Source organism: Erpetoichthys calabaricus, chromosome 9 (assembly GCF_900747795.2).
Source record: "Erpetoichthys calabaricus chromosome 9, fErpCal1.3, whole genome shotgun sequence".
Classification (NCBI taxonomy): Eukaryota; Metazoa; Chordata; class Cladistia; order Polypteriformes; family Polypteridae; genus Erpetoichthys; species Erpetoichthys calabaricus.
The window spans coordinates 107,533,235-107,549,436 of NC_041402.2; the positions used below are offsets into that span (position 1 = coordinate 107,533,235).

The 16,202-nt window shown below is 39.9% G+C and overlaps 1 protein-coding gene across 1 annotated transcript in view; it reads right to left on the bottom strand.

Moving 5' to 3' along the window:
* The window catches only part of LOC114657611 (WD repeat-containing protein 88-like), a 110,459-nt gene that overhangs the window by 67,393 nt on the left and 26,864 nt on the right, over positions 1-16,202 (bottom strand). Inside the window, exons 3-5 of the mRNA XM_051931546.1 lie at positions 7,627-7,715; positions 5,047-5,110; positions 4,726-4,864 (exon numbers count right to left, since the gene is read on the bottom strand). Of these exons, the coding sequence (XP_051787506.1) occupies positions 4,726-4,864; positions 5,047-5,110; positions 7,627-7,715 (292 nt within the window). The remainder of the gene's footprint in view (positions 1-4,725; positions 4,865-5,046; positions 5,111-7,626; positions 7,716-16,202) is intronic.

Consider the following 16,202-nt stretch of genomic DNA (forward strand, 5'->3'; position numbering starts at 1 on the left):
TCTGTCGAGCGGACATTTTCAGCCCTAAAGCGAATTAAAACTTATGCCAGAAATACGACAGGGCAGGTTCGACTTTCAGCATTAGCTTCGATGGCGATAGAAAGGGACTTCGTGATGGAACTGAAGTGCACGGATAATCTGTATGACAGAGTAATTGAACTGTTTTTGAGGAAAGAGAGGAGGATGGATTTTGTTTACAAATAATCCAAATTTTTGGTGAGTAAAATGTTGCGATTTTCCTAAATAATATTGCAAGTTTATGAGTTATTATTGATGTTTTTTATGTGTGTCGCGGGCTGTAGCTGCAGTAGAAAGGAACTTGTTCAACCCTGGTTTGTCTATTCAATAAAGGCATTTATTGTGGCTACAGGAGTTATCTATCTGCAATGCAACGGCTCTTTATACTGTATTTCTGCTTATTAAGATGGTTTTTATAACCATAAATTAGTTTTTGAGGGGCGGGTTGATTCAGACGGAGCACTACTGAAGGCCTAGGTGTGAAATGCACGGTCTGCCACTGGTATTATTAATAAGTTGCCTTTGTCAGAATGCCTCAAATCTCACAGACTTACCACTGTTTATAAGGTATTGTACCATATAACTTCTTCCCACCTTCCCTTCTACATCTATAACCTCAAGCAATTAGGTGTAGTAAAAGACAAGCAGGAGTTAAGTTACACTTTAAATAATGTATTATTGATAATATTCATAAATAATAACAATATGCAAAGTACATTTGAATATTGGCAACCATACAACATGATAAATGGTGATGTGTGGTTTCAGGCAGCACACCAACGTGTTAGTTATTTAAAATGTCTCTAGTTAAGGCATCATTTATGGTCAGCTTTCTTCAGAACAGGCCGCTTTCCTGTGTTCTTCATTATGTTATCCTTTTCAGTTCATGGTGTGTGAGATGGTCTTTCATCAGATGTTTGTAAGAGAGGGGTAAAGCAAGCAAATTTATAAATTTTCTGTCCAACCCCTACAGCTAATAGGGCGTCATGGTACTTAAAGGCTTCTGATACAAGCCAGTTTCAAACAGCCATACTTCAGACCAGTTGCGCAGAGAATACCTTTCATACCTACCCCCGTGGAGCTTGCCAGCTAGGCAGTCTGGCTTTCCTGTGGGGGTTGATTGAGAGAGCCCTGCAGAGATATATTTGCCAAACTTGCTTGAGGCACTTGAACCAACCCTGTTGTAAAATTCACTATCCTGACTTAGTCCTGGGGGTAAACATGAATGCTTCTCACTAATGTAACACTAATATTATATTGCTTTGCCTAAGTTACAAATAAAGACATACAAAATATTTAACAACTTGTATGCAAAATTTCACACCACAACAATAGCCAACATTTTTTAACCAGTTTGGGTGCAATGGGGAGACTGGGGAATGGGTGAAAATCTAAAGAGAATAATACCTCAGCCTAAAACCAAATGGGAATGGACGAGCAATGATGAGGTTGGATTGGCTGATGGATGGGGATTGCCCATCAATAGTTTTTTTAACACAGGATTTTTGAGAGTTCTTCATTCACATGTATCCACGTGACACAGTAAGACCCAAAGTCTATGGCATTCACACAGTAAAGCCCAACCCGTGTAAGAGGGCAGTGATACTGACAGCCAACTTTCTCCATTTAACTACCACCTTTGCACAGCACTGTCTTAACTAGAGAAGAGCATAAGCTGTAAAGTGGATGTTGAATGGCAACGTCTAGTGGTAGCTGTGTTAAAAAATGTGCTCCTTGCTTGGGATGAGAAGAAATTCTCTTATTTTTAAAATCCACCTAATTTCCAGACATCAATTGAATGCTTAGCCCTAGAGAACCAAATTCAGGGATGTGATCAAGCTATGCATAGACTGTTGCATAGAAATTTAGGAGACTTTTACTTATACTAGGCCTTGAGTTGCAAAACTGCCATGTTTTTGGAATTCTTGCATGTGATAAGTCTAGAGAAGTCTGCATGTTTAAAAGGGGTTAATGAGAAAAATGTGATTTCCTCTACTACAAAGGCATGTCAAAAGATGTACAGTATAAAGGAATGTTTGTACAATTGATGGTCTCTCTTCATCAACAAGATATGTGGCCTTAGTAAAATGCTTTTATTTTCCAGTATAAAGTAAATGTTTTTCAAGAACAGTCTGTACGGATGCTGTTTGTGTTTTAAAATAATGATAGGATGAAAGCTCTATTTAACATATATTTAGAATATATATTAATTATAATTTGAGGTATACTCACAATGCATAAATGATTTATAGCATTGCTGCCAATTTATACACTTTTCCAATCAAGTGTTTTATATTGGATCTTTTATTGCCTCAAGGACACATGTCGAATATCTTATTATTTGGGAATCTGCTGTGTTATGTTTTACTAGGATATACCATAAGTGGATTATGGACAAAAAGTGCCTGTTTTGTGCCTATAAAATGGTGCATGCTTACAACTGACCAATCCAAAAGAGTTGAAAACAAAAATGTCTGGGTATTATATTTGCACACAGCACTCTAAACAATGTTTGCTAGAGACAAGGAATTTTTTTCTATGATTCTTCATTAAAAGGCAGGTTGCCTCAAATCAAGAACAGAAAAGAAAAGACTGCTAAAGAGCTTCATTTCCCAGGTGATAAAAATAACACACGGTCAATCTTGTCAGGCATTCCTCAAAATTGTAAAAATATCCATCCATCCATCCATCCTCTTCCGCTTATCCGAGATCGGTTTGCGGGGGCAGCAGCTTGAGCAGAGATACCCAGACTTCCCTCTCCATGGCCACTTCTTCCAGCTCTTCCGGGGGAATCCCAAGGCGTTCCCAGGCCAGCTGAGAGACATAGTCCCTCTAGCGTGTCCTGGGTCTTCCCCCGAGGCCTCCTCCCGGTTAGACGTGCCCGGAACACCTCACCAGGGAGGCATCCAGTAGGCATCCTGATCAGATGCCCAAGCCACCTCATCTGACTCCTCTTGATGCAGAGGAGCAGCGGCTCTACTCTGAGCCCCTCCCGGATGACTGAGCTTCTCACCCTATCTTTAAGGGAAAGCCCAGACACCCTGCAGAGGAAACTCACTTCAGCCGCTTGTATTCGTGATCTCGTTCTTTAGGTCACTACCTATAGCTCATGACCATAGGTGAGGGTAGGAACATAGACCGACTGGTAAATTGAGAGCTTTGCCTTTTGGCTCAGCTCCTTTTTCACGACAGACCGATGCAGAGCCCGCATCACTGCGGATGCCGCGCCGATCCGCCTGTCAATCTCACGCTCCATTCTTCCCTCACTTGTGAACAAGATCCCGAGATACTTGAACTCCTCCACTTGGGGCAGGATCTCGCTCCCAACCCTGAGACGGCACTCCACCCTTTTCCAGCTGAGGACCATGGTCTTGGATTTGGAGGTGCTGATTCCCATCCCTGCCGTTTCACACTCTGTTGCGAACCGATCTATTGTAAAAATAGTCACTTGATTATTTACATTTAACTCTATTATTTAACAGTTTTTATACCTCTAATATGTATAGGTTTTACACAATTACAATTACTTCAGTATTTTTAATCTGCACCTCTTTATAATTAATGTATACTGGGGAATTGCTTTGATTTAGGCTTTTCTTCTGTTGTTAAGTCTTCACACAGGCTTCCATACGTACATATAAAGCCTTAAAATAACCAAGGCCAAGGTTAAGTAACACATTAATTATGAAATGTTACCAATCCTTCAGTATTCTGATTTTCTTCTTCTTGGTGTTCTGATGTGGCACATGGTGCTACTGTTCTACTACCAAGCTGTTAGATACTGTACAAGGAGCCTTGAGATCAATGGATAGAAAGATTATGTTAGCATATTAGACAGCCCAGCACAGATTTACTGTATACTATAGAACGCCCAAGAGGGAGCGGTTGCCAGTCGGCCAAAGTCTCCAGGACTATGTATCTTTTGACCTTGTCTGTTATAATTGACCATGACTCTCACCACTACCATGCGCAGAGTTTATTTTTTCCATTAATGCTAATGATTGGAGATTTTGTTTTAATTCCATCCATTGTCAGCTAAATATACAGTAGTTTAACAATTAATTAACTGACACATATTGTTAGGTACCATTTATTTTAATCCGTATTGAAGAATTTTGTTTTCCTGTCTGTTTAAACAAGTCTGTGTCATTATGTGTATTCATTATGTTATTAGTCATTTGGAAAGCTTATAATTGCACTTACCTGTGGACTTGTTACAGTGATCTGCGCCTGCACTCAGTAAAGAGAACTATATAAAAATAAACTGAGATGAATTGAATTCTGCATTTCTAAAGTACCAAAATAGCTGTGGAAATGAGGTTCCTGCCTCATAAAAATTATAGGAACCACGGCTAAGAAGAATAAGTGACACAGAAAACCTGCTGTAACGTTTTTAAGTAAATGCTTATTATTTATTTTTTAATCCGATGGTGTCAGCTGACACAATCAGCTAACAGGATTCAGTGCAGCTGTTGCATGTTGCATGCATGTTCATACAGACATACTGGTAATTAGGCCCGATGAGGGAGAGTCTGAGCATGGACCAGTTCCAGTACTTTCATGAACAGAAATATAAGGTTTACAAGACAATCGATAGAGGGACTGATGTTTGCAAAGAAATTTTCTGAATGATCTTTAATTTAAAATAAACTACATACATATCAGTTTGTCTTTAAAATTTTTACTATAGGAAATAAAAATGCATACCTTTGAGTTTCTTTATTATTTTACCATTTCCAGCATCCAAAATGTAAGCAGAATTTTCCATGTCAGAACCACATGTTATGTACTTTCCATCAGGAGAAACATCACAGCATGTTACAAGAGCATCACAAACAGCAGTCCACTTAAAATATAATAACAGTGCATAATCACATTTAGGATGCTAGCATTAAAAATGCAATAATCATACACCATGAATCTTAGGTCAACTGGCTAAATGAACTCAATATTTCAAATATTATTTGGAACCAAGACATGTTGCTGTGTATAAGATCACTAAAGCAGTACACTATCAAAAGTACTTACAAGTATTTTTTGTGTCTCAAAATCCCAGCATTTAACTGTCTTATCCCAGGAAGCTGTCACAAACCTCGAAACAAAAAAGATGAAAGCACAAAACTGAACTTCATAGCACTTGTACTTCAGTCATTCATTTATCATGTTCACTTGTTTACTCTGATGCTGTGTTGCACTGAGGCAGAAACCTATCCTAGCAGCATAATGGAAACCATCTCCAGCACAACAGCCCATTGCAGGCAAGCAAACAGATATACCACCATCCCTCATATAAGGAGAAATTTGAGAAGTCAGCTTGCCCACTGTAACCTGCACTTTTTGGAAGTACTCAGAAGAACCCAGGTGGACATGTGAAAACGCCACACAGACAGTGACCAGGCAAGGTGTGAGCAGGCACCAGTGCTAAATATGACAACACTATGGCCCCTACTATATGTCATTTCTCATTAATTTATTACATTAATTTATCCTTCTTAGCAAGAGCAAGTCGAATAGTGTATATTATTATTATTATGTCAATATTAAAACTCACTTAATAATTACTGTATGTTATTAAAGGAATATTTCACTCAAAAATGATGAGGCTGTTTATGAGGTATGCTTATAATTCTGGAAGTATACATTTAACAATATTTTACATTTACAATTATTTACTTAGTAGACACTTTTATCCAAAGTGACTCTTAAAAGAGGTCAACATAATCGAGTAAGCATCAATCTGGGGACTTTTTGGGAACAAGTTTACAAAACAAACATGCATCTTCCACGTCTTGAGCTTACGATTGGATGACTGACACGTGGATGATGTGATATGAGTAACATGAGTTTTTTTTGTCTTTCACCTCATTAGCCATTGTACAATATTAGTCACAATTGACTTCCATTTTATCATACACGTTTCATCTCCATTCTGCATGAAAATATGAGGTTTCTCTTGGCCATCACCACAAACTACATGTGGTAAGTAACATATAAAAAATGTCATTTTTGGATTGAGTATTCCTTGAGTTGGGTTGAGTAAGATTTAGAAGCCTTAAGATTTTATTAAAAAAGTCTACTGTACTATATTACGTGTACGGGAGAGCAGGAGGACAGAACTTGCTATATAGCAAAACAGAGTTCTGGCAGGCATAAAGGTCTAGGGAACCAAAATTACTCTGACAACAAGGGGGTAGCTGGATTTTGTTGCTCTAAGAGTTAAATTTCTCTGAGAAGCTCTTGAGAACTGTAGTATTTGTAGGAGCGTCTGCAGGAGCTGAGATAACATAGACATGTTTTGTGGCATCTGGGACTATCACTGGAAGTACTCTTGGAAGTTGTCTTATAAGGACCTTCATCTTCTCAGTCAGATGAGCTTTTTGTCAAGAATGCATCAGAGAAAGAGGAAGGTCCAGAGGGACATAGTCCTTGTTATTTTATTTACCTTCTGTGCTGTGTACAATCCTTCCCTTCACTATCACTTGCACACTTCTGAGTTGTCTGATAAAACATCTTTTTTAGCCTTTATCTAGTCTGCATAGATGTTTTTCCTTGTTAAAGGGTCAGTACCAGTAAATCTATAGATACTGTGGTTGTCAAAAGTATCGTAATATGAACAAGTATTGATTTTAACACTTTAAAATTACTTCAATACTCATTTTGTATTATAATGATTCTACAACCTATATTACGAATGCATTTCTGGTTCATCATGACTCTATTTGCAGCCCCATTTCCACCCACTCACAGGTGTTAATAAGATGGTTATTTCAGCAGCAACAGATCCTTCGTCCACACACTTCACTGACAAAGTGACCAGCCGAAATGGCACCTGGAAAAACTTTGGCTTTGAAGCAGTCTAATCTGGGAAGCCAGAGCCTGTCCAGGCAATACTGGGCACACAGAACTAACCTTGAACAAGATGCCAGCTCATCACAAGTCCAACTCACAAACATATCCATGCTCACACAAGGCCATTTTAAACATTCAAGTTTTAGGATGTGGAAGGAAAACTGGAGATCCAGAGAAAAGCAAACTAGACATGGCAAGAATGTGCAATTCCCACACAGGGCACTAAAGCCATGATACAGCAGCATCAACCAATGCACCACCATGCTACACTTTATTTCCTATTTCTACAACAAGGTCTGTTAATGGACACATTTAAGGAATCAGAAATATTGTTTGTCGACAAGGATACATTAATAATGTTAAAAATATATATATGAGGTATGGTGGTTGAGTTTTTCACTTACTTTTGTTAATCATTAGGAATTACATTGCTTTACTATATATTTAAACAAATCTGTATTTTATATGTTTATATTATGGATTTTATACAATCTGTAATTTGCATTTTACCTGTAAACTTTAAGCACACTTTAAGCCTGTACTTAATGAAGAGTGCTACAACAAAAACAATTGAATTGAAAACAACTGAATTTCATAAGCACCAATTGTAATGGCATGTTTGTTAGTTTTATTATTGGGAACAATTTTTTAACCAAAGGTATAAAGATACTAATCATGTTCTCTTTTTGAAATATTGGATCCACTACATTACAATTGCTTTTTTTATCATTTGGTAAGTAAAATTCAATGTATGGGTACCTTTTGTTGTTAGAAATCAAAGCACATTCAACAATTGGTGCAGAATGTCCTCCTTCATATGTTATTAAAGAAGCATCATAATTAATATCCTGCCAATAAACAAACAAATAAACAAATAAATAAATAGGTAACTGCAACTGCATATACTGTGTTGAAGAAGGACCTTGCTTCCAAAAACGTTTTTTATGACATTTCAAGGATAGCTATGCCAACTAATGTTTGGATTGTCAATGAGTATTCTTCATGTAGTCTACTTTCATCATGCTTTCTAAATTCTACATTCTGACTTGTTTCTGAAAATTTTCCCCTCCTGCTATCATTGCTGCTATCACTAACTTGTGGAACAGCCTCTATATTTAACCATGTGAGTGGGTTCTACCAGTGTATTTCAAAAGTTTTTGTCATAATACTGATTGAAATCACAATTTCTTCCAATTATAACTGATGTTGAAGCTGTACTCAAACTGCTCATCTGGTTCTATCCTCTTTTTTAATCCATATCTAAGTAGTTTGTTCATTCTTGTTTTATGTTGCATTAAGCAATGACACACTTAACTTTGGGCATTTTGAACTAGCTATCATAGCAGCAGTTCCTTTAAAGCTACTGCCTGCTTTGGCTATGATGCTTACTGATGAGTGACTGAGAAAATGGTTATGGCAGTCTAGTACGCTAAACAGCCCCCTTTACAAGTGACAGATAGCCAAAATCATACATGAAAAAACTATGCTTTTAAGGTTGTTTAATTTTCATCTAAATGTTTTTGATGAATAGAATGTTGGGTAGTCCAACAACAGGTTTCCCAGCTGATTTGGACATCCAGAGTAATAATTTGTACATCCCTGCTCATATAACGTACATAAACAATAGCTACTGTATATTCCAATAAAAAATTAGCAAAACCAGTTTTATAAATTCTGGAGTGTCACCAAAACAACTGGGAAATAACAACTTGCTTAATTAAGGTAGGAATTCAATTTAAAACAGAGGTTGGTTGGGATAAGACCTATAGCCATAATGAGCCTCTCAGACTGAACACGAGAACCACAAAGAGCTAACTACTGTAGTTAATCCTATGGCTAAATCAGGGGGCTTGATGGAAGCAAATCTAATCTGACTGTTAATGGGAAAGGTGTGTGTGCTACTATTCAGTTAAAGAGGAGCAACTCAGAACTGTTTCAGTATATATATCGTAAAATATCATAAAATATTTATTGATAAATTATTATTTATTAACAACAACATAATTATAAATTATTTCTTTAATTATTTATTTACTGTGTTTATTGATATAATATATATGTATTTATTGACATTTATTTATTTATTACAATATCATACAACATTTATTGATTTATTGTACTCAACTTGTCCTCTTCCTAGAAAGGTTGTCTAGTTGTATACATCTCATGGGATCTAGATTTCTTTCCCAGGCTAGGGTATAAGAGATATTGAGGCAATGGTGACCTTAGGGCCCTTAATGGTGACCTTATGGCCCCTGCAGTTTCAGATCTCTGGTCCTGGCACCTGGTGTTGACACTTTAACAGATTTGGTTACCTGGTGCAGGCCAACATCCCCAACTCTGCTTAACCCTTTAATGGACACTAAATTGACACCCTCTGACCTGTACTTTTAAGACCTGAAAATTTGAAGAACGCAGATCAAATTAATATTAGAAGACTTCAGCTTATTTAATAAAGCATAAAATTAAAATACAAAGATAAAATTTTGAAAGCAAATAGAAGTAATAATAAAAAATAATATTCTTACAAACAAATCAGGAACAATGACACAGATTCATACCTTCCTCTCTATCTTTAAGACAATCTGTCTACCTTTTTAAATTTCATTCAAGTTTTGCTCCAAGTTGTTCATATCCTTCAAGTTCTTAACTCATCCCAACTTTCCCTTCTGAGATGGTGCAATACTTTTTTTGTAAATAAATACTTTCTTCTTATATCTAGCAGTCCATATTACATTTAATTAAAAATAAATTTCTTTGCATATCTAAAACTTATTTCTATTTTATATCTACTTACATGCATTATAGGTTTTACACTTAATATTATCTAAAAAGCACTATTTAAATTAAATAATCTATTAACTATTTCAAAGCATAAATAATAAAACACTTTAAATCTTTGAACAAATCTTGAAAGATAAAGATGAAAAACTTCACAGTTCAAAGTTTCAAATCTTTTTGCAGATATTGACAGAAAAACCACCTTAACATAGTTAAAAAAATTTATGGCCTGTGTTTGTCAAGTGTCTCAGAATTTGTCCTACCTCACAGTAGGATATACAGTATGAAGGATTTATGAGGCGTCCTAGTCTCAGACCCAGCTAAGAGTAGGAATTCACATCTGAGAATGAATGACATCATGATTTTATATACCACTTGCCGCAAATTTTCATTTATAATGACATTCTGTAGTTTTCTGATGCTAACACTGAGGCTTCACCACAAAGATGATGATAATAATAACACAAATAATCAAAGAAGAGGAAGAAGATCAAAGGAATAGTAGAAAGGCAGGATTTTGTGTTAAGCTGCATGTAATAATTGCCACTTTGCAACATCATGAATAATACTGTAATGCACGCCAAGATGGAAAGACCAAGGCGCACACACACCAAATGAGAATAAAGCCTGATAACAAGTATGTTTATTCAACAATGAATGCTCCAGGGATTGTTCCTGACTGTAACCATTGCTTGCTGGGACAACCTCCTGTTTCCTCATGCCCCTGCTCAGGATAAAGCGTGTTAAGAAAATGAATGGATGGATGGGTGATCCACAGTCTTACTTTCACATGAATCATCTTTCCGCAGGTATGCAAATCAAAATACCTAGTAAATTAACAACTGTACTGAAACTAGCCACAGCTATTCTGAAGTCACGTTCACTTTTCAGTGTCCCAATCATCTTCCTCTGTACTATACCTCAGTCCATGATCCCATTTTATTTTCTGTGAGATTCTACTTATCCATTGCCCCCAAAAATCTTAGTCTGCCCTTTTTACATCCTTGCTTATCTTTATGGTAATATACTAGCTACTACAGTGCAGTTTGCACCCACAACCACCTGTGTTTTGATACTGCGATATCGCTTGTGATTTACATAAAACACAGATTTTTAAAATTTTTTCTTCACCTTGTGGGAAACGCCCACAGGCACAACACAGTCCCATTAAGCACAATCACAGCATAATACTCTTTTCTCTTATTCTTTTCTTTTCTTTCTCTTTTCGTTCTCTTCCACTCCTCCTCGGCAAGCTTTGTCTCCCTCCTCCTGACTCTGGCTCCCCAAGTACGGTCTGCCGGTTCCTTTCATGTTACCCGGAAGTGCTTCAGGTGCTTGGTGACCTACTTCCGGCAGCACTTCCGGGTGTGGTGAAAGGATCGCCCATACAGGATCAGGAGTAGCTGTAGCACTCCCTGGCAGCACCCCCGGATCCCAACATGGCTGTAGACAGCTCCATCTCCCATGAAGCCCTGTGGGAGTCCGAGGCACCGCTGTAACCTATGGTGTCTGCCTTCTAGCATCCCAGGGGAGGTAATGTTCTGCCCAGGCTTGCTCTCCCAGTCCTCTCAGCGAAGAGGCGTCCCAGCCAGCCAAGGACCCTGGCTGTCTGTGACACAGACTTGAGATGGGAGAACTTTTTGTCCGAGTTGAGCTGTGGTGGTGGGGGGATGGGTCAGCAGGCTGCTTGCTGCTTGTATTGATCAACACATTTGCAAAACAAGAGACGCTAATGGAGAGGTGCCTTCTGCTTGGTGACGAGAGAGGCTGCGGGAAGACAAGAGAGGAAGGGTGTTGTGCTCTGGTTAATCCCCTATCATTCCCTTGTAAAGGAGTGATAATCTTAAATGGGCATAAAGTATCGGCCCTAATAGATTCAGGCAGCAACATCTCCATTGATGCTCGTGGCTTTGTGTTGCCACGACAATGGCAAAAACTTAACACCAGTCTGACCTGCATTCACGGAGACACAAGCCAGTACAGGTCTGCATCATGCTTCAACAGTTACAAAGGATCACTGAAAAAATTAACTGTAGTGGTTTTTCCGAAACCCTGATTTCTGGTGATACCGGGGCGAAATTGGTCTATTAATTAAGCGGTTTAACACTAACCACTCCTAAACAAACATTGGACCTAGTAATGGACAGAGAAAATGCATCCCAAGCTACCTTTACACTGTGTACAGAGCCGACTGAGAGAGGAGACATCATCATCAGGAGCTGCAGAAGCCCAGGATGAAACCACGCCGATTGAGGTTGATGCAGACCCTCTCTCACATCTGCATTTCCAGTTTAAGTAGACTCTGGCTTCTTTAAAAAGGGAACAATGGAAAGACGATTCCATTAAATTCGTAAAAAATGCAGCAGTTCTGGTTAATGGCCACCACACTCAGCATCCTATCCTATCACTTTGTCTTAAATAATGACCTTCTGTATCAGGCAGCAGAGCATGAGAGAGAGGTACGGTCGCTGTTGTTAGTCCCATAGTCCTACCAGCGGCAAGTCTGTGAACTAGCACACACCCACATACTGGGAGCCACCTAAGCAATGACAAAACCCTTGAGCGTATTAAGCTCCAATTCTACTGGCCGGGAATCAATGAGGAGGTTCGCCACTTTTGCATGTCCTTCCAAGAGTGTCAACTGCACCAAATTCCCAGAAGGGAACGTGCTTCTCTGGCTCCAATTCCCCTTATTGATGTCCGATTTGAACGTATCGGGCCGACTTAATAGGACCCCTAGAACCCTTGGGAAGAGAACACAAATACGTACGAGTCCTAGTTGATTATGCTACCTGATATCCCGAAGCTGTCCCTTTGTGCACAGCTACTTCCAAAACTATTGCATGGGAATTAATTGATGGCATTGTGCAAGTCTGCATCCCTAAGGAAGTCCTGATGGACCAGGGGACACCCTTTACCTCACAGACATTCAGGGAAACAGCCAAGTTACTTAAAGCATTTAAAGACCTCTGTGTATCACCCTCAAACCAATGGTCTAGTGGAGTGGTTCAACCAGAGTCTCATTTAGATGCTATTCAAGGTGGTCACCGAGGATGGAAGGAACTGGTATCAGCTCCTCCCTCTTGTCTTTTCTGCATATCACGAAGTCCCACAAGCCTCTACGGGGTTTCACAGTTTGAATTATTGTATGGGCGGCAACCCCGGGGCATATTGGATATTCTAAAGGAAGGTTGGGAGGAGGAGGCACTCCCCTCCACAAATATACTGGAATGTATCACACAGTTATGTGATAGATTCGTGAAAATTCGACCCATCCTAAAATCTCACATGGAAAAGGTGCAAACAGCTCAGGTCCAGTATTATGACTGTGGCAAATCTCTGCAGGAGTTCCAACCAGGAGATTGTGTCATGGTCCTTGTTCCTACCTTCCATTCCAAATTACTGGCCCACTGGCAAAGCCCTTACGAAGTTAAGGAGACAAAGGGGCTTATCAATTATTTGGTGAAACAACCCAATCATCAATCATCAGCGACAGGAGCTGGAGGCAGTTATCCTGTCTGTCCTGGAGGTAGTGAGTAAGAAACCCGGACAGACCTCCCTGGACATTGTGACAGAGCCCAAGGTGGTCGTTGGAGAACACCCGTACTGGAGATTAAGTACATGCTGGAGCTAGGTGTGATAGAGGAGAGTCATAGTCCCTGGTCCAGTTGTCTTGGTCCCTAAGCCTGACGGGAGTTGGAAGTTTTGCAGTGACTCCCGGTAGCTTAATCATGTCTCCCAAGTGGACGACCTCCTCGAGCGGCCAGGACAGGCAGAGTTCTTGACCACACTTGACATGACAGAAGGGTACTGGCAAGTTCCTTACTGTACTCCGCAAAGGCTAAGACTGTGTTTAGCAACCCTAGAGTTCACTGGCAGTATTGTGTCCTTCCATTTGGGTTACATGGGGCACCTGCAATGTTCCAGCGTCTGGTGGATAAAGTGCTCCATCCTCATAACTCCTATAGTGCTGCGTACCTGGATGACATGGTCATTAATCCAGCACATGGAAGGAACACCTACAGCAGGTCCGAGCAGTACATTGGCATTAGGTGAAACTGGTGTTCGATTAATCCAAAGAAATGTTTCTTTGGGTTAAATGAAGCCAAATATTTAGGGTACCTGGTAGGCCAGGGTACTGTGAGGCCACAGTGTTCCTAAGCAGATGCCATATTTAAATGGCCCCGTCCAAAGGCCAAGAGGCAAGTCCAAGCCTTTTTCGGCTTAGTGGGCTACTACCACCTGTTTGTGCCCCGATCTTCCAAATAAATGGCGCCCTTGACTAACAAAAGGCCCTGAACAATGTGGTGTGTGATGTCAATGCAGAAACTGCATTTAGTGATTTAAAATAGGCTCTTATGTTAGCACTGGTCTTGAAAGCTCCTTACTTCTCTTTGCCTTTCATCCTCCAGATGGACTCTTCGGATACAGGTCTTGGTGTTGTGCTGAGCCAAAGCGTCGACGGTGTCAAACAACCCATCATGTTCCTGAGCCAGAATCTGCTGCAACAGAAAACCAGGTATGCAGCAGTGGAACAAGAGGCCTTGGCGATCAAATGGGTGATTACACAGCTCAGGTATTATCACTTAGGCTGTAAGTTCACCTTGGTTACAGAACATGGACCTTTACAGTGGATGGCCTTACACAAGGCATTGAACCCCCCGTGTCACGAGGTGTTTTTTAGAACCACATCCTTACAAATTTTCGCTTGTTCATTGGCGGAGATCTCTTCAAACCAACTCCAATGCTCTTTCTCAGGTTCACGACCTCTCAGTCACGAACGCCCGACCCGATGAGTCTGGGCTGAGTTGGGGGGTTTGGGAGGGGCATGTCACACACACATGCGCATGGGAGGCAGCTAAAGGGCTCAAAAGAGGGTAATTCCATGTTGGACTAGGTGATGGTAGAGTGCACTGATCCTTCGTCTTTTTCCTCTGCAGACCAACCTTGGAAAATTCCGCCTAGGCCCAGTGACATCACTTCCGCTTCCTGTTCAGATGAACTTTCCCCTGTCCTGTTTTAAAACCAGCATGTTTTTCTGTTACCTCAGTTCTGTTTTAGACTCATATTTTGCCTTTTTTTTCAAACCAATTTTCAAGTATACAGGGTGGCTGTCCCAAACTTTTTTGTGGTGTCTTTTGCATCCTTTCACAGTGGATTTAAACAGATTGGGGTTTAGACAAAGGGTAGATGGATGAAGAGACGGATGGAGGAATGATTTTTGATGTTTGATTGCCTGCACTTTTTGCAAATGGAAAGCAGTATTTTTAAGACTCTGACTTTTTTCCTACCTTTAGATTAACAGTTTTCTGGCAATATGGATCTGTTGCTGAATTAATCATTACCTCTGATTTACTTTGCAACACTGATCTAGTCATTCATTTTGCCCATGCTCCAACATATTGTAGATGTTCACTTCAGAGCAGATCTTGAACCTAAAGAGCTACTCATGAGTCAAAGTAACAAAACAAAAGGGATTTAATAATGAACTGTCTGTTTGATACCTCTGGATATCTCCCTCTGTCTGCCAGTTGAATCCTTGTCTGCCACTACCCCCTAACTCTTGGCTCAAAAGATGCTGTCCAAGTCACTGCTGAGTAATCCAGTTACCAAAGAAAAGTGTTCTGCTGCTATTGCATTTGTAAGTTGAGTGGACACATAGCACTGTGGACAGTATATACACTGATCAGCCTTAAAATTAAACCCACTGACAGGTGAAGTGAATCAAATTGATTATCTCCTTACAATGCCACCTGTCAAAGAGTGGGACATATTAGAAAGTAAGTGAACAGTCAGTTTTTGAAGGTGACGTGTTCAAAGCAGAAAAAATAGGCAGGTATAAGGATTTCATAAACTTTGCAAATGGCCAAATTGTGATGACTAGACCACTGGGCCAGAGCATCTCCAACAGGCAGGTCTTGTGGGATGTTACCAGTATACAGAGATTACTACCTACAGTACCAAAAGTGGTCCAAGGAAGGAGAACTAGTGAACCGGCGACAGAGTCATGGATGCCCTAAGCTCATTGATGCAAACAGGAATCAAAGGCTAGCACGTCTGATCCGATCCCACAAAAGAGCAAATTTGTTGAGCAAATTGCTGAAAAATGTAATGCTAGCCAGGAAAGAAAAAGGTCAGAAAAAACAGTGCTGCTGTGTCTTGAGCTGTGTAGCTTCAAACTGGTCAGAGGGCCCATGCTCACCCCTGTCCACTGCTGAAATCACCTACAGTGAGCACATCAGTGTCAGAACTGGACCAGTGAGTAATGGAAGAAAGTGACCTCGTCTGATGAATCACATATTCTTTTAGATCATATGGACAGTTGGGTGTGTGTGTGTTGTTTACCTAGGAAAGAGATGGTAGCAGGATGCACTATGGGAAGAAGTAAAGCTAGTGGAGGCAGTGGGATGCTCAAGGTAATGTTCTGCTGGAAAACCTTGGGTCCTGGCATTCATGTGGATGTTACTTTGACATGTACTTCCTACTTAAAGACTTATGCAAACCACATACACCCAATTTTATTTTATTTTACTCTCTGATGGTGGTGGCCTGTT